The sequence below is a fragment of the Ambystoma mexicanum genome, chromosome 11 (genome assembly GCF_040938575.1).
Source record: "Ambystoma mexicanum isolate Mex_15411 chromosome 11, UKY_AmexF1_1, whole genome shotgun sequence".
Classification (NCBI taxonomy): Eukaryota; Metazoa; Chordata; class Amphibia; order Caudata; family Ambystomatidae; genus Ambystoma; species Ambystoma mexicanum.
This window is the reverse complement of record NC_090934.1, coordinates 1351284494-1351309253: the sequence shown is the minus strand read 5'-3', so window position 1 is coordinate 1351309253 and position 24760 is coordinate 1351284494. Positions and strand designations below refer to the sequence as shown.

The following is a 24760-nucleotide window of genomic DNA, read 5'->3' as shown; positions in this document are numbered from 1 at the left end:
AGTGGTGCGGACACATCACCGGAACTTGACTTTGGTAAGCCAGACTCCTTAAGACCAGAGTTATAGATTTTTTGAGATGGGGCAGACCTACTCCACCATTTGAGCAGGACGAGCTGATGGATATTCTTCATGAAAGTCCACAGAAGGATCCCATTCACCCATTTCATATCACACTTCAAAAAAAGGTTATGATAAATTGGGAGGTCCATGAATCAAGTGCAGCAGTGAATAAAAACCTCACCAAGAAGTACAGGCCCTCAAGTAGCGACCCTAGTTATTTATCAAAACACCAAACACATGAGAGCCTAGTAGCTCAGGCAGTCAGGGCTACCACCTTTGAGGCTGCTTATCCAACCATCCCACCAGACAGGGATGATGAGCGTTTCAACACTTGGGCTAGGAAGGTATTTTCTGCCAGGAGCATGTTGCGCCATGTCAAAATTTACATTCACCCTATGGGACTGTGTAGCTAACGCGGCTGCCCATATTTCCAAAGGAGAAAAGAGACGGCTTCCTGAATATTATTAGAGACGGTAAGGAGGCTATGTGTGAGTCTCTACAATCAGGCCTGGACTCGACAGATAGTATCAGCAGAGCCATAGCGGCAAGCATGGTAATACCCAGGTTTGCGTGGTCGAGGAAATCCTGTTTTGCACCAGACGTGCAATCCAGACTCCTTAACATGCCCTTTGATGGAACTCAGCTGTTTGGCAGCAAGTCTGATGAAAGCCTAGAGAAGCTGTCGACCTCGAATGTGGCAGCCAAATCCCTTGGCGCCGCCATCAGACAGCCACAATCATCTCATCCCAGTGGATAATCTTGGAGGGGTAAGTCCTTTCGCTTCTACTCCTCAGTTGGAAGAGCGAGAGGACTAGCTAATCAAAGGGGCCAAAAGAGGATTCCCTTGTGATGGATACGGAGAGCTGCAAAGTCTGGCAAGCAACAGCAACTTTACCATCAGCCGCTGCTTCAGCCGCCTCAAAAGCTCTGAGGCCTTAACCCACAAGACCCCAGTGGGAGGCACTCTCACAGCATCTGCAATAATGGCGGGGTATTACTTCAGATGTGTGGGCATTGGAAACAGTAGTTCAGGTTACTGCCTCCCCTTTCTAAAAAAGCCTCACAACCATCCACCAGGGAGCCACTAATTCAAAGTTCCAGATCTGTTCCTTGTACAGGAAATGTTGAGCCTGCTAGAGAAAGGTGCTATAGTACCTGTAACGGAGAGGACCAAAGGGTGGTACTCTCCTTATTTCCTAATCCCCAAGAAGGACAGATGATTGAGACCCATCTTGGTCTTGAGATGCTTGAACAAGTTCCTCAGGAAGGACAAGTTCAAGATGGTCAGACTTTCTTATAGCCTTCAGGCCGTCCAGCTCCAGGATTGGATGATGTCATTGGACCTTCAGGATGCTTACTATTATGTGCTTATCCATCACAAGCCCAGAAAGTACCCAAGGTTCTCCATTGGCGGTACTCATTATCAGTTTCGAGCTCTGTCATTCCGCTTGACCTCCACCTCAAGGGTTTTCACCAGACTGATGGTGGTTTTGGCAGCGAGTCTCAGGAGAGGGGGATTCATGTTTACCCCTACATGGATGATTAACTGATCGGGGCACGTGCCCCCGAACAGGCCCTGAAACATCTCAGCATCACCCACCACTCTCTCCACAGATTGGGCTTCTACCTCAATTACAAGATGTTTCTCACAATACCTTCTCAAAGACTCCAATTAATCGGAGCAGTCTTGGATGCATCCTTGGGAAAAGCCTTGCCACCCAAGGTGAGGGCTCAACACATTCTGCAGATGGTCACCAAATTCCAGCGTCTTCCGGCCTTTCACTATTTGAGGTTGCTTGGCTTCGTGGCATCCTACATTTTCCTGGTGCCAGAGGCTCGCCTGAGGATGAGATCCCTCCAATGGGATCTCGCAACACAGTGGTCTCTGTTCTCGTGCATGACGACAGACCTACTTCAGGTCAAAGCAGAGTCGTGCCTTTGAGGACAACATTCTGAAGGGAGAACCTTTTTGGCAACCATGGCCAGAGATGACAGTAGTTACAGATGCCACACTCACAGGGTGGGGAGCCCATGACTATTATCTGTTAGTCATCGGTAGTTGGTCTCCATCGGAGTCCCAAACTACATATCAAGATTTTGGAGTGGAGGGCAATTGGACTAGAGCTTGAAGGCCTTTCTGCCCTCTATACGGGGAAATAAGATCCTGATAATGACAGACAACACAGTGGCCATGTACTACCTCAACAAGAGAGGTGGTGTAGGGTTACTACCACTGTGCAGAGAGGCAGAGCAGCTCTGGTTCTGGGCAACTCATGAAGGAATCTCTCTATCGGCAGTTCACCTACCCGGAGAGGAGAACACGGTGGCAGATGATCTGAGCAGACAAAGCACATCCTCCCATGGGTGGGAATTAGCTCAGGAAGTCCTAAAAGAAATCTTCATCCTTTGGGGAACCCCTCAAGTCTATCTGTTCGCGACCAGAAGTGCAAACTGTTCTGCTCCAGGGAATTTCCCCTAAGAGGAGCTCTAGGAGCCGCGTTCGTAATGGACTGAGATTTTCCACTTCTGTATGCGTTTCCTCCAGTCCCCTTCATTCCTCATGTGATCAGGAGGTTGAGAAAGTTTTCGAAATCCATGATCCTGAGTGTCCCAGACTGGACCAGGAGGACGTGGTACCTGGACCTTCTGGACATGTCCATCTGCCCTCAAATGCGTCTTCCGCACAGAGACGACCTTCTCTCACGAGAGGAGGGTCGGGTTCCCCATCCAGAGGTCAAGACACTCTACCTCCACGCATGGTTTCTGAGAGGTGTAGATGCAAGGATTGCGACCTCCCGGATGACGCAATGGAGATTTTGCTTTCGGACAGAAGGCCAGCAACAAAATTATTATACAGCTGCCATTGGAATACATTCTGCAGCTGGTGTAAGGAAAAGGATGTGGACCCTTTTCAGTGCAGTATATCTATGGTGTTGTCATTTGTGTTACACTTACCAAATTTGGGGCTCCAGATTAGAACAATAAAAGATTTGGCAGTGCTTTCAATCTTCAAGCACACATCGGAATAGGTATCTTATTTCAAGATGCTGTTAATCATTTTATTTCTTAAAGGGCTCACTAACCTGTTCCTTCGTACACCTTTCCAAGTACTGATTACCTTAATCTTGTGTTGACATTTCTGATGTGTGCTCCCTTTGATCCACTTCATTCATGAGCCCTAAGGCTGCTAACTTTCAAAACCATTCTATTGGCACTTTTGACATCATCCCACAGGGTGAGTGAGTTGCAGGCCTTATCTAGTAAGCCTCCATTTACTATTTTTTACAAGGACTGTTCTTAGGGTAAAATCTTCTTCTTTTTTTGACAAAAATGTTATGTGATTTTTATTTATCTCAAAATCAGACTTACTACATTCTAGCTGCCTCCTCATCCTGGCAAGGAAGAGGAAAGGCTAAGTAGGCTTTATCCCAGAAGGTCTTGGAGCTTTTACTTTTCACGAATGGCGAAAATACGTCAACATGACCAGCTTTTCATTGGGTACACTGGACACAAACTGGGTCTTCCAGTTACAAAACAAACTTTGTTCAGATGGATAATTTGTGCTATTACAGAATGCTACAGATTAGGCCTGAAAGCTCATTCCACAATGGGGATGGCAACATCATCTGCTCTGCAAAGAGGGGTGCCTATTAATGACATTTGTGTGGCAGCCACTTGGTCTACCATTCACACATTAGTAAAACATTACTGTCTGGATCCATCCTCTAACCAGGAAGGAGGATTTGGAAATCTGTCCTACATTCAATCTATGACAAATCTTAAATCTGAAAATTCTTACTCCCTCCTCCAAAACCTAACACTGCTTTGGGAGTCTATCAAAAGAGTAGGAATACATGGGAGGACGTAATACATTTGAAGAACAATTTACTTACACTGGTAACATTCTTTCGACTGGATGTTCCTCCCACATATTCCTCATCACCCGTCCCAGGTTACCCCCCTGCAGAATTTCCAGGCATTACACTTTACGCTCTTTCAAAGTCTGCTACAGTCTGCTAGTGTCTGCTACTGTCACTGATGCTGGTATTTCTGCAAGAGGAAGGTGTAAAAACAGAGCCACCAAGTGAGTTTGCTCCCTGCCGGCTCCAAGGATGTTGCAGCAACGTCCTGTTCTTCTTGTCTCGCTCCGGGTGAGACTCGACTGCTTCATCTGCAGCGTTCCAAGTTTGAACTTCCCGGCTTTGTTCGCATACTCCTGGCTTCTGCAGTGAGAGCTCTTTAGTCCATTCTTGCTTTCTACTATTGACTCCGCCCAGGCATAACATCAACACCTTCTTGGAAAGTCTCTCTGGCACTCTTAATGCCTCCAGTGAGCCACATTGTTACAGCACATGGCTTTCTTTGCATATGCCTGCTCCATATGCTTCTCATGTTCTTCGTCCTAGTATGTATTACATTTGTCACAGTCATGGCTTTACAATAACAGATGGTTCCACTGTCTTGTTGGGAGAAAAGGGTCACCATGAGGGTAGGGGTTATGTGACAGGGTTTTAGGGAGGCTTTTCCCCATGTGGATGCCCTTATTCCCAGAAGGGGAGTGCCTCCCTATGAAGTCCTCCTGCAAATTACCATCCAGACAGGGGACTATTGGGTAGCAGCTTCACCTCCCTAGCCTCTTAGAAAATGGCTCCCCCCTGCGGAGAAGTCACGAGACCTGGTGAATCGTCACAACTGTTAACTTAATTTTCTTGACGAGTTTGGGGTAAATCCATTCACTAGTTTTTAAAATATTCGACATCAAGGTTTTAAGGAGCAAAGGGCACACCGTTCTCTATCAATCTTGGTGCTTTTCAGCAGAGATGCGAAAAGAGGCTAATAAAATTTCCAGGAGGGGGTCTGTGGTTATTCTGTCCAGTGGTTGTTAAAACGTATTTGACAGCGTTCTCCCCAAATTATAGCTTTGTTTGTCCCACAATCCATCAGCAAGGCTTTTCAGAAATGAAAAAGCTGCAATTTTTAATTTTGTTATTACATTTTTTGATAGATGCGAGAGATGAGCAGTTATACCGGGTTTAACAGGGGTTAGTGTAAAAGATGCCATTTGGCGCAGGAAAAAGATGAAATGGCATCAGGCTAGAGGTGAGGAGTAGGAAAGAGGACACCATGTGAAATTGTGGTGTGGGGGTGGGCGCAAGCGGAGAGGGTGATGGCTGAGGACCAAGTCCAGAGTTCAAATTTTTTTTCATAACCTTGGTTATCCAACGGGATAACTGGTTATGATAGAAAACTAGACCAGGGATATGAAAGTGTATCAGACGAAAGGACAAGTGTTGGGGGTGAGGGGTGGAATGGGAGAGGGCTAGGGAGGGAATACAAACTTAAGGTGATTGGGGGAGTATGGCACCAGGAAGGGGGGGGGGGGGTACTTGGCCAGTGCCTAGTAGGGCAGTTTTGAACGCTTTTGACCGATAACTGCGGTTATTTGTGTGCGTTTACGGATAACTGCGTGGATCTATGTGATTATTGCGATGGCCGAAAATGCTGACTTTTTTTTAAAACTCCTTTACACCACATATATATGTGGGGGGAGACCCCCGCACCCTCCTATATTAATATTATATTCTATACCCCCCCACAAATATATGTGGTGTAAAGGGCGGGGTAAAAATAAATGCAGCTTTTTTCCGGCCGTTGTGATTGTGAGGGCGACATTTTGGTATGATTCCTAACTGCGTTTATCTGTATCTGTAGCACACTGATAACCGCGGTTATGGGGGGGAAATGAGCTCAAGATAAAAAAGGGGCAATATTACAGCTACAGGGAGTTGGATGGCAATGGGTGTGGCCGAAGGCTATGCTACTGTTTAACTTCAAGGAATCGAATGGTGCAATATTGAAAGTGGCCATGGCTAGTGGGCCTAAACAAAGCCTAGTGGGCAACATGTCAAGGGTCTATGACAAAAGGCCATGGCTAGTATGCTCAAAAGAAACCTAGTGGTGTGGCCATGGCTGAAGATGGGGGTAACTAACCATGGGCGAAGGCCATGGCTAGTGGGCCCGTTTGAGAAACCTATTGGAGCAATATGTAGAGCATAAGAAAGTTATTGGGGCAGCATGTAAAGGGGCCATGGCCGGGGCCAGTAGTAATGGGCAAAGGCCAGAGCTGGTGAGCGGAAAAGAAAAGTAGTGTTTTAAAAGATACAGTGGGCATGGCCGTAGGCCCTGGATAGTGGGCCCGAAAGATATATATAGTGGCCATGGGCAAATCCTGTGGCCACCTAGTAGCTCCAAAAGAAAGATATTGGAGTAACATACACAGTGGACATGGCCGAAGGCCGTGGCTAGTGGAACATGAAAAACGAGGGTGTAACAAAACCTTGAAATTCACTAAAAGAACTTTAAAGTCTAGTTAAGTTGAGCAGATTTAACGCAACAAAACCCTTGAAATTCGGTGGATGTGTGAAGTCATGACCAGCTAAACTCGGCGCATTCCCGTTGATGTCCCCCATAATGCTATATACCCCATAATACCATAGTATGTCATTGTGATCTCCGTTGTATGTGCTCATGGGCTTTGCAACAGGAACGTGCAAAGTTAAGCTGGTCATTTCTTAACACATCCACTGAATTTCAAGGGTTTTGTTGCGTTAGATCTGCTTGACTGAACTACATTTTAACTAACTTTTTTTAGTACATTTCATATATATCCTTTGATGCTGAAAATGTAAATTTTTCTGATCTTGACATTGATTGGTTCAAACAAACCAAATTGACGTCAAAATTTAACTTCAATCCACCTTTGATTGGTGGATGCTTGGAGGCTTTTCAGGACTTGGTGTTAGCTGATTTGAAAAATCTTTGACATAGCAAATATAAGATCACTTATAATTACCCCCCAGGGCACTTCGGCCAAATTACAGGTGGTGACTAATGTGGTGATGTAAACCATCTGATAAGTGCCCTAACATAGTCCTTTTAAATCGGTCTGACTATCCAGCCGAAGCCAATTAGCATTTGAGACTGTGCATATTAAGTCAAGTTAGCTACCACTCCTTCTCCTGAGATTACAAATCAGCTATCCATCCTACTGGAGAAATGGGTCACATGTGGCATTCATCTTGATTCTTATTACTGCCTACTTCAGTATTGCCAAAGATTTATATCTTGCCAGAAATTCACAAGTCCGCACATAAGCCCCCAGGCAAGACCCCTTGTCGCCTCATCAGGCTCTCCTTGAAAATGTGTCCACAATTGTAGATGAAACATTGAATCCTCTTGTGTCCACTTTGCCCTCATTTCTGTGGGATACCAAAGAATGTTTGTGGCATATAAATGTAATTCCAGGGGAAGATGGTTTTTCTTTTGGGCACACTCCACTCCCTTTGCATGAATGCTTGCAGATATTCTTGGAGATCAGGTCTTTGAATGTTCTCAGTCACACACAGATGATAATGGAAATTATTTCCTTATGCCTACATAACAATGTGTTCCACTTTAATGAGAGTCCTATTACCGACCGGTGAGGAGGACTGCAACGGGGGCAAGCTTTGCCCTCTGCCATGCCAATCTCCCAATGGGTTGGTGGGATCGAAATTTTGTTTGGTCACCTGACAATGAGAGATTCACTGATCAAGTTATTATCTAGATGAAGCTTATTGGTCATGTGGAGAGGAGATTGGGACAACTGGCTTGATTTCGTGAGGGTTCTGAATCAGAACATTGATTCATGCTTTACGGAGACTCATAGCAAAACAGACATAGTGTTTCTTTATGTTCAAATAACTTGAGACATCATGGTTTATAGAAAACTGTTCATAGAAAACCTACAAGTGCAAATCTACCGCTACATGCCATGAGCAATCATCTGGTGGCATCTAAAAATAGCATCCCCTATGATGAATGTGTGTGTGTGTATGTCGACATTTTGCTGGCATTGCTATCTTTGATACCGAGTACTGTGTGGCAGCTTTCAGTTTTCTGTCACAAGGCTACTCTAAAAGAATTATTGAGAAATCCTTTTTGGCTGCTAGAACTTTGAATTGGGATGAGTTACTACTTAAAGACAAGTGGTCCGTTCCTGAGGACAATCAAGATATCAGTTTTGAGTCTTCCTTTTGGTGCTCAATCGGAATCCATACGACATATCATACAGGAACACAGGTAAGTCCTCAAAACTGACAAGGATCTTTCACAGATTTTACCCATTCGTCCATGTGGAACTTTAAAAGCACCAGCTATTAAGGATAAACTTGTTTTTTATCCTCTAATAGAATTGGAGAGGGCATTTCTCGATTTAAACAATTTACCAAAGGTTTTTATTTAAATGCGATAAATGAAAAGTTTGTGAATAGGCTGTCCCTCACACCATTTATTTGCATCCAGTGATGGGCACTGTATACACGATGCAGTTTAACATGTAATACCGAGTATGTGGTCTATGTTCTTGGCTGACCTTGCAAAAAGTGGTACGTTGGAAGCACCACTTGTAAGCTGAAAATCGACTTTCTCCAACAAGTACGGGCCATAAAGAATGCAGACTTCACGTGCCCTGTTGCTAAATATTTCCATGAATGTCATGGTAGCCTTATGGTTGGCTTCACCTTCTTTGGAGTAATTCATGTCCCAAAACATCTGCGTGGAGGAGATGGGACTCTTAAACTACGCCAATTGGAAACTAGAGCTATTCTGGTCTTAGAATCTAAAACTCTGCAGGGACACAACTGCTTATGTGATCTGTTTTTGTCATGTTTTCTGCTCTCATCTTTCTAATAATTTTATTTCTCAGGTCTTCTGTTCACTATATAGATTTTGACTCACCACTTCATATTTTGTGGGCACTTGTTTTTAAAATTTTGTCTACGTCTGGTTAGGAAGTTTTGCGCGATGCACTTTATAATCAGAATGGCATACTTTTATATGTACTTGTTAGAATAGTCGAAGGGATTTAGACATTGCATCACCAAATGCATTAGTTATCCAGCATACAGCTGCTGAATGTATTCTTATTGATTGTTGTCCATCTGTTTTAAGTGTTAGCACGGTGCATTTTATATTTTGCTGCTTAAATTATTCATTTTGCTGTTTTATAGTTTGTTTGGCAGCTGTGCACTTTGCACTTTATACTGTGTTCATGTCGCAGCTTGCTGCTACTCGTTGGAGGTTATGTTTGACCCTCTGCTTTTTGACGCTCGCGTTGTGCACTTTACGTTTTGCTGCTTATTTGACCTATATTGCTGATTCATGATTGCTTTTATGACAGCTATGCACTTTGCATTTATCCGGTAACATTATGGGGATATTTTTTGGCCACTGACCACTTGTGTTCCAACTCTAGATAGGGATTTTAATGCACTTTGCCATCAGTCTGGTTCTGTTTGGCTTTCATCCTTCCGACTTTCTAAAGCACTGAACACTCAATTCTCTGTCACCAGAATGTAGTGTTACTTTGTATATCTGTTGTGTGGTAGCCGTTCACCATGTATTTTATTTTAGTGGTGGCACAGGGACACCACATGGCCGCTGTTTTAACCTCTCACTGTGATCCATGACATGCTTCACTTGATTTATATTCTTGGGAGACGCTGTGTCTTTGTGTGACCAAGCACAGGCGTCAATGCGAAACACGTCGCTTTAGGGTCTGTTTCTTTCAAGCCTGTGGTATTTCCCCCAATACATTGTCAAAAATGGGCTTAAATACTTTAGTCCATTGGATGTATTGTTCAGTGCTTGTGTGTGCGTGCGATCCAGGCCCTTTTGTGCTATTCTGCTGTTTCATAATTTATACGGCCCGTGGTAGCGGTCGTGTAGTTATGGTTAAGTTGCTAAACTCATAGGAAAAGCACTTTTTTGGCGGCTTATAACTTTGCTCACCCTGGACGAATCCTCACCAGACTTTGCAAAAAAAGTATATGGCCACTCTGAATTCTTTCACCAAGATGGGTGAGGTTTTGTGCGGGGGGGTCCCAAATTATTCATTTTTTTTCCATAGACTAAATGGGGAAACATTTTGCGCACGGCTATAGCCCGAACGGCTGGGCGGATTTTCACCAAATTTGCAGCAAGAGCGGGGGTTTAGGTCAGAAAGCGTGATTTTGGGTCTTTGGTGGAAATCGGACCAGTACTTTTTTTTGCAAAACACTGAAATGTACGTCCCAAAAAATGTGATATATCTGGGTCCGCTCCGGGGACCCATTTCCCTTTTGGCTCTGCGGACCGAAGTGTGATTGGCCAGTGGTTGGCTGGAGTGACGCGTGCTGTGCGTAAAGGTTTTTGGGAAACGCCGCCATGGTGTAGCGGAGGATAGTGGAGTGCCGAAAGGCGTCGGAAAACATGGTTTGTAGAATCAGCTGGGTGAAAGAGGGCAAACAAAGATATTGGCAATGGTTTGTGCTGCAGGTTGTGGCTGCCGGTGGTTATGTTGACTTAGTGCGTTTGCATTGTTGTACGGCGGTGGGTTTGTGGGGAATTGTTCCCATGCTTGTCTGTCTTAACTTGTAGTGGTTGTGGGTAAGGCATAGCCTTGGCATGTAGAAAAAGGCTGTCCGGTCATTTGGTCGACAGAAAATTGGTCAACAGACAAATGGTCGACACAATTTGGTCGAAAGCCAAATGGTTGAAATTTTTTTTTTAATTTATATATATATTTTTCAGGTTTTCGTTTAGGAAAAAAAGGGTTTTTAAGCAAAAAAAGGGGTTTGGGGGGGTGGGGGCCAAAACAAAAAAAAATGAAAATATTTCGACCAAATTGTGTCGACCATTTGTCCTGCCGACCTTTTTTTTTCGACCAAATGACCGGTAACCTAGAAAAAGCGTAGGGCTTGGCCACCACCCTCGCAATGTAATGCCTGCATGCATGGGATGGGATAGCAATGAGGAACTTAGCGGGTAGTTATGCGGCCGAGTCTGGGCACACCGTTGCTGCAACAGAGGCCATAACGACATGCAGAAATGGAAGGATTGTGTTGCAGCACACTGTTGCGATGTGGAGCATTCTCGCAGCTGCTGACGTACACTGCATTGGTGGTTAGGTGCACAGGGGACTATCATATATTGGTCAGTGTAGGCAGGCTGTATAGGGGATGGGGAGTGCATTGGAGATAATATGAGAAAAGTGGCAGTCGGTGTACTATGTTGTGTTGTGCCTGCAAAGGCTCAACTGCCTTGTGTGCATGGCTACGGCCGTAACAGTGTGGACACTGGTTGGAAGTAGATGTGAGAATGTGGCCTTCTTTGGGTTAGTTAGTGTAGCTATACGTATTCTAAGGTAGGCAAGCATTGTCGGAAATGTTACATTCATGCCTCTATTGCCTTCCAGTGGGTGTGTAGTAGGACTAGGTAATTGGGTGCATGGGCGCAGGTTGTAGGCCTCCGCCTATGTACCAAAGGGCCTAGGGATTGGGCACAGCCTTGGTGTAGAGGGGGCAGTCACACATTGGCACAAGGAAGGATTTTGTACAGAGATACTCATATATACTGTGTCGGTGGCCAGTTGTAGAGGTTACTATATTTTTTCGATGAGTGCAGGCAGACTCCATTGGGATGGGGAGTCCACTGGAGACAATATGATATTTGTATTTGGAGTGCTATGTTGTGTTGTGCCTGCAAAACCCCTAATGTCTTATGTCCATGGGCCCCAGCTATGCACACAACAGGGTGGCTACTGGTTGGAAGTAGGGTAGAGAATGTTGCCTTTGGCCATTGGACATAACAGGGTGGCCACTGGTTGGAAGTAGGGTAGAGAATGTTGCCTTTGGCCATTGGACATAAGAGGGTGGCCACTGGTTGGAAGTTGTTATAGAATGGTGCCTCGATTGGGGTCATTACCATACCAATCTGTACCTGTTGACAGGAAAGACGAGTGGTCACATGTTTCCATGAATGCCTCCATTGCTTTGCAGTGGGTGTGGTGAAGGAATATGCTGTTGCCAATAAAACTGCATGTAAATGCTGCATTGTATGGGAGTATTGTGATAATGGTGTGTGAATTGCACACATACGTAAAAAGAGTGCATTGAGTCCAGGTAGAGCGCATTGGGGATGGAGAGTGAATTGGCGGTAATAAGAAGGTATTTGCCGTTTATCTATGATGGTGTGTTGTGCCTACAAAGCTGTACTGGATTGTGTGCATGGCTAGGGCGATTGCATGTACCAGTTTGGCCACTGGTTGGAAGTAGATTGGAGAATGTAGCTTTGTGTGACTTAGTGTACCCATACGTACTGGTAGTCAGGAAAGGTACGTGGCCACATGGTAGCATGCACGTCTATATTGCATTTTATTGGGTGTGTTGAAGGAGTGCGCTATTGGGTGTATGGGCGGAGGCCGCAGGCTTCCGCCTATGTATCCAAGAGCGTAGGGCTTGGGCACCGCATTGTTGTGTGCGGGTGTGTCAGACATTAGCACATGGAAGGAATTTGTATGCAGGTATTCACATATACTGCATCAGTGGGTATTTGTAGAGGTGACTATCATTTTTTGTTGAGTGCAGGCAGACTCCATTGGGGCAGGGGAGTGCATTGGAGACAATATGACGATATTTGCAGTGGAAGTGCTGTGTTGTATTGTGCCTGCAAAACCCATACTGGATTCTGTGCATGGCTGGGGCCTTTGGACATAACATGGTGGGCACTGGTTGGAAGTAGGTAACAGAAGTTGCCTTGATTGGGTTCATTACTGAATCGATATGTACATGTGAACATAAAAGGTATTTGGTGACATGTTTCCATGCATGGGTCTATTGCTTTGCAGTGGGTGTGGCGAAGGAGTAGCCTGTTGCTAACAAACCAGCAACGCAAGTGTGCTATGTCTGGGAGTACTGTGATATTTGTATGTGGATTGGAGACATATGTACAAAGAGTACTTTCACTTTGCCTTAGGTGATTTGTATAACTTATCATAAGCATATCCTGTGCCCTACAGTACACTTGTACATAGGTAAGTGTTGTAAGGTTTCCGCCTTTGCAGAATCAATGTGGAAGATATGGTCCAGGTTGTAAAGGAGCATGGGTGAGATAAGACACCATTTGCGTTAGGAGTGGTGTGGACGTGAACAGAGCTTCGCTTCAGCGAGAGTAGTAAGTAAGTGGGACATGAAGAAAGGATTGTTTCACTACGTAACGTTTGCGACATGGCCCCCGTATGCAGGTACTAACATATTAAGAGTTGTGTGGTAGGTGTGCAGGTGACAACCTTCAGAGGCTGTTGGGGATGGGGCGTGTATTACAGATGATATAGGGATTTTTATAATCGGTGTACCATGTTGCGTTGGGAGTGGCAAGCGTCTACTACCGTGTATGGATGGCTACGGGCGTTTGAAGTAACAATGTGGACATTGTTTAGAAGTAGTTTTCAGAATGTTGCCTTCTTTGCTTTGATTCCGTTCTTAAACTGATATGTAACTTCAGCGTACACGGTTGGAAATACATATTTGTCCTGTGGGTGCTCTCTGTGACAGCATGGCTGTGGAGTAAATTTTGCAGTTGGCACACCAGTAGAGGTGGCGTGAAGTGACTGCATTTAAATATGGTGTGCGTCATTGGCCTTTTTCTTTTTCACATACTGAGATGCCACAATTAATGTACAGTATGGTATATCTCTTGTGATACCCTGTACTTTGAGAGCGAAGGAAGGTAGTGCGACATGACACGAGTTAATAAGCATTACACATGTAAAGTTTGGAAAATGTACAGTCTAACACACTTACATTTGCAGCCGATAACATTATGAACGCCATTAAGTCCAGCTACATACAGGATGGCAGGCCATCAGACTGTTACCTTTATTTGGCATACTTGTTCAGATGGGCAATGGAAGCGGGTGGAGCTGGTAGTGTGTGCAATTTTAATGTGTGCCTCGCTTCAGTTAGCTATGTCTGTGTGCCGCATACACCATCGTAGCAGTTACTGGCGTCAGTGACTTCACCTGTGGATAGTTCCTCACGGCGTTCGGTCCAGCTATTTATGCGTGCCAAGCGTAAATGAAATGAAATATTTTATTTATATTGTGCTCATACACAAGTGTTTCAGAGCGCGACCAGGTAAAAAGGGAGGAGAACAAAGAGAAAAAACAGCGATCTTACTAGGCCCAGCGACATTTAAGAAAGCACAAGTGCATGAGAAAGGAAAATGGGGGGGAAAGTGCAAGGAAGGGGGGGGAGTGGAAAGTGCAAAGCAGAGGATAGAAAACATAAATATTAAATAGAATAAAATAAATAAGGGCTTTAAACCAAGCGTAGCGCACTCTTTCATGTGAGCATGTTTCTCTGGAAAGGAACAACATAAACAAAAGCAAAAACGGACATGCGCACACAGTGTACGGTTCCAGAGCATTCCATACTTTACTAACAATACAGTGAGTTGTCGGAAGTGCTTTATTTTGTACATCAGTTCAGGGTGATAAAATGCATTATTTGCATGAAAATGATGACTCAATCCAGTCAAAAGATCTGATTTGGGGTGCATTTACGGTGGTTCTGCGAGGATATTGTATTACCATAGGTGTTCGAATTAGGAAGGCAATGCATGATCTGCTTTTGGTGCCACGAGGAGATTATCTGCTCATTAATTAAGGTCAATGACTTTTCACTAGGACTGAACTGGACACGGCTCATATGTCATTTAGAAATTCTGGGCGACCTACAGAAAATTGAGTATCTCTCTCGACTGGGGAACCAACATATGTATTGGGACAAGTTGAGAACAATTCTAGCTTGGTAAGTGAATGGGCAGGACTTTCGTCATATGATCACAACAACATGGTATGATCTGGGTATTCTCATTACCAATCAGCTGGAAATGAACACAGTATTTAAGCAATATTATGAGAAGCTATACACGCAGGCTCTCTAGTTAGTAAGTAAAGATGTGTGAGACCATCGGGCAGGGGGGGGGGGGGGTTACTTCTCAAATTGCTAGAAGAGCAAATAAATGTCCCTGAAAGCCCCATTACAAAATATTGGGAAAACCTGGAGAGGCAATTCAGAGTTGACAACTTGCGCATTCATGACTGAAGGGGGTCATGTCAGTGATGCTAAAACCAGAAAAGGACCCACTTTCACGCTCCTCATATGGTACCTTGTCATTGATTAATGTAGATATTAAAATTAGAGGTAAGGTAATATCACAGAGGTCGCTTCCTTCCATGGGTGGGCTGGTGCATACAGATTTATCTCATTTTATTCCGGGCAAGTGCACAATATTGAACTTGAGAGGAGTATCCCATGTCTTTCTACAGATTGCTGATGAGGATGCATACGTTCCAAATTGTCTCACTTAACCCCGAAAAAAACTTTGCGTGGAGTGGGACTTCATGTTCTCAATGTTAGAAGCCATGAATTTTGGCCCTGAATTTTCTTTAATCTAATTTGGATGCTTTACCGTTTTCCTCTTGCTAGACTAAGAACCGAAATAAAAAACATATCTTAAATCGGCTATAGAGCAAGGAATTTAGCTGGGTTGCCCTTAATCTTCCCTTCTCTTTGCCTTACAAGTAGAAGCCCTGGCTCAGGCAATGTGACATTTCGTGGATAGAGGGCATCCAGTAGCTGGGATTGAGCATGTGATAGCTATGTTTGCTGATATGTTACTTTTTTAATAGGAAATCCTGATCCTGTATCCCCAGGATATTGCAACTGATTCAAGAATATCGAATTTGTTCAGGACTGAAGATAAATCGTCCCAAATCCTGCATAGTCCCCTTATTTCGGTTTGTGCAGAATAGCAAGACTGACTGACCAAGTTTGCTGATTCCGTCGGCGCACAAATCATTTAAGTGTTTAGGCATTAAACAATACAGAGATCCAGTTATACTTTATACATAGAACATTGTCATTAATGCGCAATTGGACATCTCTGCCTTTAGCAATTAGAGACTGAGTAGCACGGAGTAAGATGCCAATCCCACTACACCTCCTGTATGTATTTGCAGGTACCCCAATTTCTCTGGTAGGGCGATTGTTTACGGAGGTAGACAAACTATTAGAAAAACTATTGATGGAACAGTAGGTTCAAAGTTACTTCGCCCCCTCCAGTGAAATTAGAGATGTTGGTCTGGGTGCCGCAATCCTTAAAAATGACCATTTAGCAGAACATTCGCAACTGTTGCCACAATGGTTTCTAGATGGAGGATGAGATCACTCCATTGGCTTGGAACTTTTTTAGATGGGAAACAACCTAGATTGAAAGAACGTATTCTTCTTTTCCAATTAGTGTGCTCAGTGCTTAATATGACCACTCTAAAATTCAAGTGGGTCATTCCCTTTTCTGGTGACTTTCCTTTTTTGGAAATTATCCCATTTTATTGCATGGTGGGTTTTTAAACTACGAGATTTATATACAGGCAAACATTTTACTACATTTGATGTGTGAACGATATTTTAGCAAACACTTTTTTTTTAATTTTTTTTTTACAATGTGCAGATAGTTTTAAGGCCAGGAGGGAAATCTGGCCAGAGTTCTCTAAGAAGCCCCTGCAAATTTATTTTTCACGATGATTGGGTTGGGCGTACAGGGACGAGAGATCACAAACGTATACAGTACCCTATATTTGGATTCCTCGCACACTGAGTTATGTGAAGGAGCCTAGACAGCAAGGTCCCTGGCGTCATTTTACGGACTTGCAATTGAAGCACCCTTGCCGGCACTCCAGGAAGGGGACTAGAAGCAGATTTACTATGGTGTGCTCGAATGTCACACGATTTTGGAAACCAGTAACGCGTGCTTGGAAGAGTGACTGTGAACACTGGGCTTTTTACCCTAATTTGTTAATTGGATTTGCCTCTTGTGGAGTGGCATGGAAGTTTGAACCTTAGAGATTTAGCAACGCAGGGACACAAATGGATAAATCTAAATGCAAAGCACTGTATGGAATAATCAGTTCCTTTCACCCAAAACATTGCACTCCCTCAGTTCATCAACCGGGCACAACAGCTCAACGGGATGTGTTAACCAGGCTTCACAGGTAGATTGGGGAGCAGGGGGCATGACACTGCTTCAGATTGGCATATTTTACTGCATGTTCTTCTGTTTCCCTCTGATACTGATCCATCCTGATCTCAAGGGGGCATGATATTGCTCAATAGGACTGATAATAGTCACCATCTTTCTAATACTTTGTTAGTTGAGGCAGTGATTCAGCTGACAGTGTGTGGAACAACGTGATATATTTGTTATTTCATTTTCATGCTGGGCACAAATTTGATCATGGGTTACTTGTGCACGACATATTGGAGAAGTGTATTGCTAGGCGATGTTACTTTATAATGTTCGGTGGGGAAACTACTAACACTGTACAGCGTTGGACTAGATATCATAAGATGATGATTGAAATAGATAACTTTTTTCGGTATATGTTATTCACATTGTAAGGTTGATTTAATAATGTGAAATGGCGAAATTGTGTATGGATCTAGGTAATTGGGCAACCATTGGTGGCCTTCAGTAAGCATGTGTACTGTTCCTGGGGCCGAGAGGATAGCCCCAGGGAAATGTGCTCGTCTTGGAAGCAAGACAATGCATGCAATACCCGCTCCTGCACTTAGAGGCTGGACTCTGGCATGAAGCACGATATAAAATCCCAATGGATTTTATGTCAGCCAATAATTTAAAAAAGTATAACTGGAGAGTACTAACTTAATGTTTTGATTTCAATAAAAACGGTTTGTAAAAAAAGTGACTCATCATACAAAGCTCTTAAAAGCTCATTATCTATTAGCGTGTTATGAATGCTTTTTGTGAAGAATTCGTTTTTTAGATTCAGTTTTGGATAATAATGACATTTTATTTTATAGGCGCGGGAACTTCAAGAAAAGCAACAGGAAGAGGGAAGAGAGGCATGGCGCCATGCCATTATCGAAGAAGAAAGACAGAAGCTTCTCAGAGAGCATGCTTCTAAACTTCTTGGTTACCTCCCCAAAGTAAGTGAAAGAGAAATAGATACCAGATAAGAACTGGGACTGTCTTAACATTGTGGCATCAAATTGAAAAGTGTCCCCATCATCGAATCGTCATGATTCCATATCGCTAAAATATTCCTGCCTGTCGAGCAAGTTTCATGATCACTTACCATTTGAATTATATTTCCTGAAGTCAAAGATAACATTCAGAAAAACATGTTTTAAATGTTATTAAAAAGGAATCCTTTAAGAGTGCAAGCCTGGATCACCAACAATGCCTTGCCAGCTCAATTTCCCACAGGACCACAGAGAATTCAATAACATAGCAGGCTCGTCATAAGGGCTCATCTATTTTGGGCTTTACTGCTCTCTGCACCCCTTTGGGTTTTTCTGTATAATAATGTATATTTCCACTTCGGATTTGCATTTCCCTCTCTGCTTCGGTATTTGTTTGAGCTAGGAGTTAACTTGTTTTGTTTTTGAAATACACACATTGCAGATACATATTATATATATATATTATCACTGGTTAGGGACATGTGTCCCCCTACATTGCATGCATGCACCTATTAAAACTGCCCATGTGATGAGAAGGATATATGCACATGTCCATTTAAAGTAATAAGGGCCATTAGTCCCTTTAAAAGCATCTATTTTTTTTGCCCGTGTTAGGGTGGAGATGTGTGTGTTCGTTCCACAACACCACCTAGTAGCCATCACTGGAAGTTCCTCCAGTTCAGAGCCATATCAGCAAGACATTGTGGGTATGCAAATTAGCCCACATGCCCCAATGCTCTAACCTCAAGGCTGTCAAGATAATACGGCACTGGTGACCCCTAATAAAGGTGAAACCAGGTACGTAGTTGTTTTGCAGCCTTGCAAAATGTCTGCCTTGGGTTGATTAAGCTGTGCATAAATTAGCACTGCACTCTAAGACAGGGAATTTCCTGGAGCAAAAGGTTTGCATTAGGGCTAATTTGCATTAGTTTTGCTTTTCAAGATGGGCTGCCTTGAAACAGCCTTGGGGGAGGGGAGGGGGGGGCATAATGTGCATTTGTGGACACTTAGGGCTGACTGTTTTCATTTTTGTACTACTTTTCATTGGCAGCCAAAAAAGAGAACCCTTTCAACAATACTCTACAACGTACACTTATGTCAGGTTGTGGTACCATTAACATTATACAGGACAAATACAATTTATATTTTACTTCATAATGCGTATTTGACACCCAGCTTGTATGCACTGACATAATAGCCAGATAATAATTTGATTTTTAATATATTTAATCAATTTGCGAAACTGATGTGGCCGATATTTCTCTTATTTCTAGGGGATATTTAAAGACGAAGAAGACCTTAATTTATTTGATGAGGAATTTCGAATGACATTTCAGCAAAGAAGAGCGGACCTATGCTCCGATGAAGGCTGGGAAAACTAAGATTCGCTTTTCTGCTCCTACGTGTCTTTACTTGATGTCAGGCTTGCGTCACGTGATTAGCTTTCTGTGACTTTAAACTGTGGGTCAGAGCTGATGCTCTGAGTGTCATCCTTGCAGGTTGTTTTTTATAGTGCTGAATCTCGTATTTTTATGCATATATAGTGCATTAAAATAAGCAGTCACCTAGATAATGCTGCTTTGTATAGTGTGGCTCGGTGCCATATTAAAATTATTCCAAAATAACTTTGGCTTGTGAGCCCGTTTCGATTGTGGATGCATCATTAATGAATTGTAATATGTTTTGACTTTCTTGATAAAACGAGCATTGAGATTGACATTTTATTTAACCAGCTGTTCCAATGTGTGTACTAGACTAGTTTTACTACTCTTTAGACTCTTCAAAACAATGATCTGCCTAGGATTTCAATAGAGCAGGGCGTTTTCAAGTTATTAAAGACAATGCCTCACATTTTCTTGGGCAAAGCCTACTTTTGGAGGGCAAACCCATTTGTAAATTGAGCTGAAAATGGCAGGGTTCACCTTAAACTTGCAGGGTGCCTCATTCTGTAGTAGAGTTCCAGATGAAGGACAAAGTGTTTTCATGGCAAATACAAAACTTTTCATTCGGTCCAGACGTCTGGCTTGAAAATATTAATTGGCTGCTCCCTCAAAGCATTATTGTACCTCCCACAGCCCGAGATTGAAAACAATAAACCATAGTGCATGACCCACTGACCTTCCTACTCATATTATACCTAAATACATATGGTTTCATCTTTTCCACCCCCAACACTTTCATCCGCAGTCAACAGAATGGGATGCACTAGGCCATCCCAGCTACCGATTATATGTTGCAAATAATTTTTCAATTGGTTTTACATACCCTCCACCCCCGACAACAGCCTGGATTCATGCATGTCCTACACATTTCTTTTCTTGTTTAAAACCCTTGAGCGATGTGTCCAGAATGCTTGCGGGTTTGCCCATGCCTGGGGGCTGTGTATTATGTCATGCACTTTCTTTAAATGCTCTGTATGGCATTGAAGGTTATTGCTTAATATACATCCTTTATCTGGGGGGGGGGGAATATGTAGCAAGGAAACGGGTAATTCGTTTTTCTCCCCACAGGTACCATTTCCTGCTCCTCCATTTCATGCTGAGTAGGACGGGAAGGGATTATGATACGATGGGTTATTTGTAACGCTCTTAATACACAGAGGTTTGTAAAGGCGTACCCGGGGATCGAACCCATGTTGCTTCGTGTCGTCTTGCTTCCTAAGCGAGCATGTTGCCTCTGAGCTATCCTCCCAGGACAGTCTCGGTTCTTCACTTTTTCAAATGGGACAGCAAGATGGTGATGGGGCTAGCATCATTGTGATCATGGAGGTCACCATTGGCCCTTCACACAGGCTTGCCGACGAAGTACTGCTTTGGCAGTCTTGCATTGGGGTGCCGTTTTTATGGCTTACTGGGATTTTGCCCACGGTCCTGCATCAACACTATTGCCTCAGGAATTTCCTACGGTGCTGCTGGAACGATCTTCCAGGTTCTTGTCTGAGGCGTTGCTTCAGAAGCGATCTTCTCTCATTCCTTCTCCTGGTACAGCCTACCACCAGTCCCTGGGCCTTGATTGGGGGAGGGGGCGGGGACAGTATAACTTAATTTTAACAGAACTTGCAGGACGGTTCTCCCAGATGTCTCGTGTGCTTGGCCAGACAGAAGTGTTTGGCAAGTTAAGCTCCCAGACTGAGGTGCCCGTGGAACCCAAAATCCCCAGAGTGCATGAGTATGGCTACACAGCACCTTTACGAAAGTGCTGTTTAGGGGTTCTGCAGTCACTCAGAAGGGCCCATTTCACCACATTTGTGTCCCCTTTTGCACTTGCACCTGATAATGCTGGGGTGAAAGTAGATGCTGGTGCATGGGGAAAACTCCAAGCATTTCCCAAAGTTGTCAGCATCTGTTTCGGAGCATTTACTTGCTAAAACTAGAGCTCACTTCCCTTTTTTGCCCTGTCTGAAAGACCCCTCTATCGCCACTTATGATATATGGCATTTATAACGCGCCTATGCACAAGTGTTTCAAGGCGCGATGAGGCAAGGGAGGGGGAGCAGGGGGAAGACAGACAACGATCCTACTAGGCCAGGTGTCATTCAGATCGCGCAAGTGCATGGGTAGGGAGAAAGAGAAAAGTGCCTGGGGGAAGGGAGAGGGGGACAGTGCAGCGCATGGGATAGAAGAATAAATAAGATAAATAAAAGCGGCCAGATGGTGGCAAGTGCAAGGTAAGAGCAGACATAAGTACTGGTAGGGGGACTGTAGGGATACAGAAAACAGTCTCCAGGTGCGGGGGTTGCCAGGGAGGCAGGGCAGGTGTGCAAAAGGCGGGGGCTGGCCCCAAGATCAGAAAGGGTGGCCAGGTAACCAGTGCAGTTTCAGCCAGGAATTTCAGCAGAGGAGAGAGGCAGAGAAAGCAGAAGCAAAGAGGATGGTTTAGAGGTGCTTCAGGAATCGGAGATGGTTCTCCTCAAGTTTCAGAGAGGAATGAAGGCTGTTCCAGAGGGAGGCGCCTGCCAAAGAGAGAGATCGACCACCAACTCGTGCTTGGAGAAGCGACTGACCCTGAGGGAGTTTGAGGCAGATGAGCAAAGAGCCCGAGAAGGAAGGTATTTGGGAAGAGAGAGTTGAAGGTATTGCGGCCCCAGAAGGCCTTGTGGACAATGCAGAGGGTTTTGAAATCAATCATTGCAGCCACTGGGAGCCAGTGCAGATATTTCAGTACTGGAGAGATACGATCCCTGGGCTTGAGGCCAAGGAGAAGTCTCGCAGTCCTGTTTTGGATGAGTTGCAGAGGGCGGAGAGTAGAGTCAGGCAGATTTAGATGGAGGCTGTTAAATAGTCCAGCCTAGAAATAACCAGGGCTCTGGAGACGGTGAGCTTCTGGGGGAAGGAGAGGAAAGGAAGAATACCTCTGAGAAGGTGCAGCTGGTAGTGTGACTTCTTAGAGACGCCAGAGAAGGGCTCTGGAGACGGTGAGCTTCTGGGGGAAGGAGAGGAAAGGAAGAATACCTCTGAGAAGGTGCAGCTGGTAGTGTGACTTCTTAGAGACGCCAGAGATGTGAGGAGAGAAGGAGAGTGTGGATTCGAAGATGACCCTGTGGTTTTTAGCCTTGCAGGTGGGAGCAGGAAGAGGGCCAAGAGAGGACGGCCAGAGAGCTGCATGGAAGGAGGGAGAGGGTGTGCCCATGAGTAGAATCTCAGTTTTACTGGCATTAAGGCAGAGGCCATTGGCGGCACACCACTCCTGGATAGCAGACAAACAGACATGAGGGAAGGAGAGGAGGAGGCCGAGGGTAGCCTGAAAATGAGCTGGGTATCATCTGTATAGCACTGAAAATTAGGTCAGAGTGGAGATGCGGTGGGCAAAGAGTGCCAGGTACTTGCGAGGACTCCTCCACCTCTATGCTTCACACCCAAAAAAGAGCTGTTCAATCTTTTCCTCCAGGGTGCTTGCTGTGGCCATACCATCCTTAGATGAGGAACATGCCCTCCTGCTCTTCCAGTGCCTCGGTAGGAGCGTCCACAGAAAGCCTTGCCTCTGTGTTTGACAACAGAGGACCCCTCAGATGGCCCTGCCTCCTCTCCTTAGGCTGCCCCAAAGTCCTTTCCCCAAGTCAGATAATTAACAATGCTCTTTGTCACTTGAACTGGTGTTCACAAAGAGCATGAGGTCCATAATGGGGCAAACCTGTGAGGAGAAATTCAGCTCCTCCCTGTCGCCCCAAGCCCCTGGACCCAGCACCCACCCTCCCCACCCCAGTCATCTTCCCCCTCCCAGCATCACAGGCATGCCGTGAGGGCTACCACAAATGGCAATGCCGAGAACCATATTTGTGTGCTCGTCAAGGAAGCCCAAGTGTGTAGCCCTGAACAAACTGGAACATAACCTCAAGTGAACCAACCCTCCTACTCCTAAAAACAAATGAAATATGCTCTTACGTCCCGTCCCCTTTCCTCCATACTGCATGGGCATCCCTCGCTAGGGACGGTAGACGGAACCTTTTTCACCAGAAAAAAACCTTCTCCTTTAAATTTAGGGGTGCGTGGCCCTGGGAGCATGCGCTCCCCTGACTCCACCCACTAGCGCCATACTTCAGTCCTTTTTTCCGCGTCGACCGGAACGGACCGCTTTCACCAGCGCTCCTGGGCAAGGCCTCCGGCTTTGTAATTCCACACACTCTTCCCTGGTGAAGTGTTTTCTTTTTGTCTTCTTGTCTTTAATCAGATACCTCTGTCCTCTGGTGCCACGCTGCTCCCCGGCACAGGTCGACGTCAGCGGGCTCCAGCAGGTGTTTCAGCCTGCGAGGGGCTCTCCCCTACGTCTGACCCCCACACTCTCTGCCTCAACTGCCTTGGCCCCGACCACGGCTGGGAGCCCTGTACCGCGTGCAGTGCACTTACACCATGCGCTTTGAAGAGTTTAGACCAATGGAGGGAGCTCTTTGGAAGTTTGCCTCCAGAGGACTCGAAGGAATTAGTCAGGACAAGTCCAGACCCAAGCTAGAGGCAATGTTTTCATCCGCACCTAGAGCGGGAAGGACCTTTAAGGTTCTTTTACCAGCAAAGGTACAGAGGCTACTAAAGCTACCGGCCACCAAGCCAAGGGGTTGCTAGATCCTATCAGTGACTGCGCTGAAGGTCCACAAGGCTCTATTATTGTGTCTACACCCGAGGGGCTACCCCCTAGTACCGGACAGAGGTCAGAGGGGGCTCCTGTACGCACCACGTACCCCGCAAGGGCGACTTCACCTCCAGGAGGCGCAAGAGCGGGAAGGACCTTTTAGGTCCTGGTACCAGGGCAGGTACAGAGGCTGCTACAGCTACTGGCCGAGGGCTCGCCAGATCCTACTGGACACTGTGCTGAGGGGCTGCAAGGTTCTATTACTGGGTCTATGCCCTAGTACCAGACAGATGTCTGAGGGGGCACCTGTACGCACCACGTACCCCACAAGACACTCCTTCCCCAGGAAGCGTAGGAGTAGGAGGGACCTTTCAGGTCCTGGCACCAGGGTAGGTACTGAGGCTGCAACAGCTACCAGCCGTCAGGCCGAGGGGTCGCGAGATCCTATGGGGACTGCGCTGAGGAGCCACAAGGTTCAATTACCGAGTCTACACCCGCGGGGCTATGCCCTAGTACCGGACAGAGGTCAGAGGGGGCACCTGTATGCACAACACACACCCTGCAAATGTTTCTCCGTCCAGGAGGCACACGCACAAGAGACCTTCCAGGTTCTTGTACCAATGCAGGTACTGAGGCTGCTACTACAGCTACCGGCTGCCAGGCCAAGGGGTTCACGAGATCCTACCAGTGACTGAGCGGAGAGGCCGCAAGGTTCTTTTACCAGGGTTAGG

At 45.2% G+C, this 24760-nt stretch overlaps 1 protein-coding gene across 1 annotated transcript in view; it reads left to right on the top strand.

Moving 5' to 3' along the window:
• MNS1 (meiosis specific nuclear structural 1) overlaps positions 1-19591 on the top strand; it is a 498937-nt gene extending 479346 nt beyond the window's left edge. Inside the window, exons 9-10 of the mRNA XM_069624891.1 lie at positions 17805-17930; positions 19241-19591. Coding sequence (XP_069480992.1) covers positions 17805-17930; positions 19241-19348 — 234 coding nt within the window. The 3' untranslated portion in view covers positions 19349-19591. The remainder of the gene's footprint in view (positions 1-17804; positions 17931-19240) is intronic.
• Positions 19592-24760: the final 5169 nt, after the last annotated feature.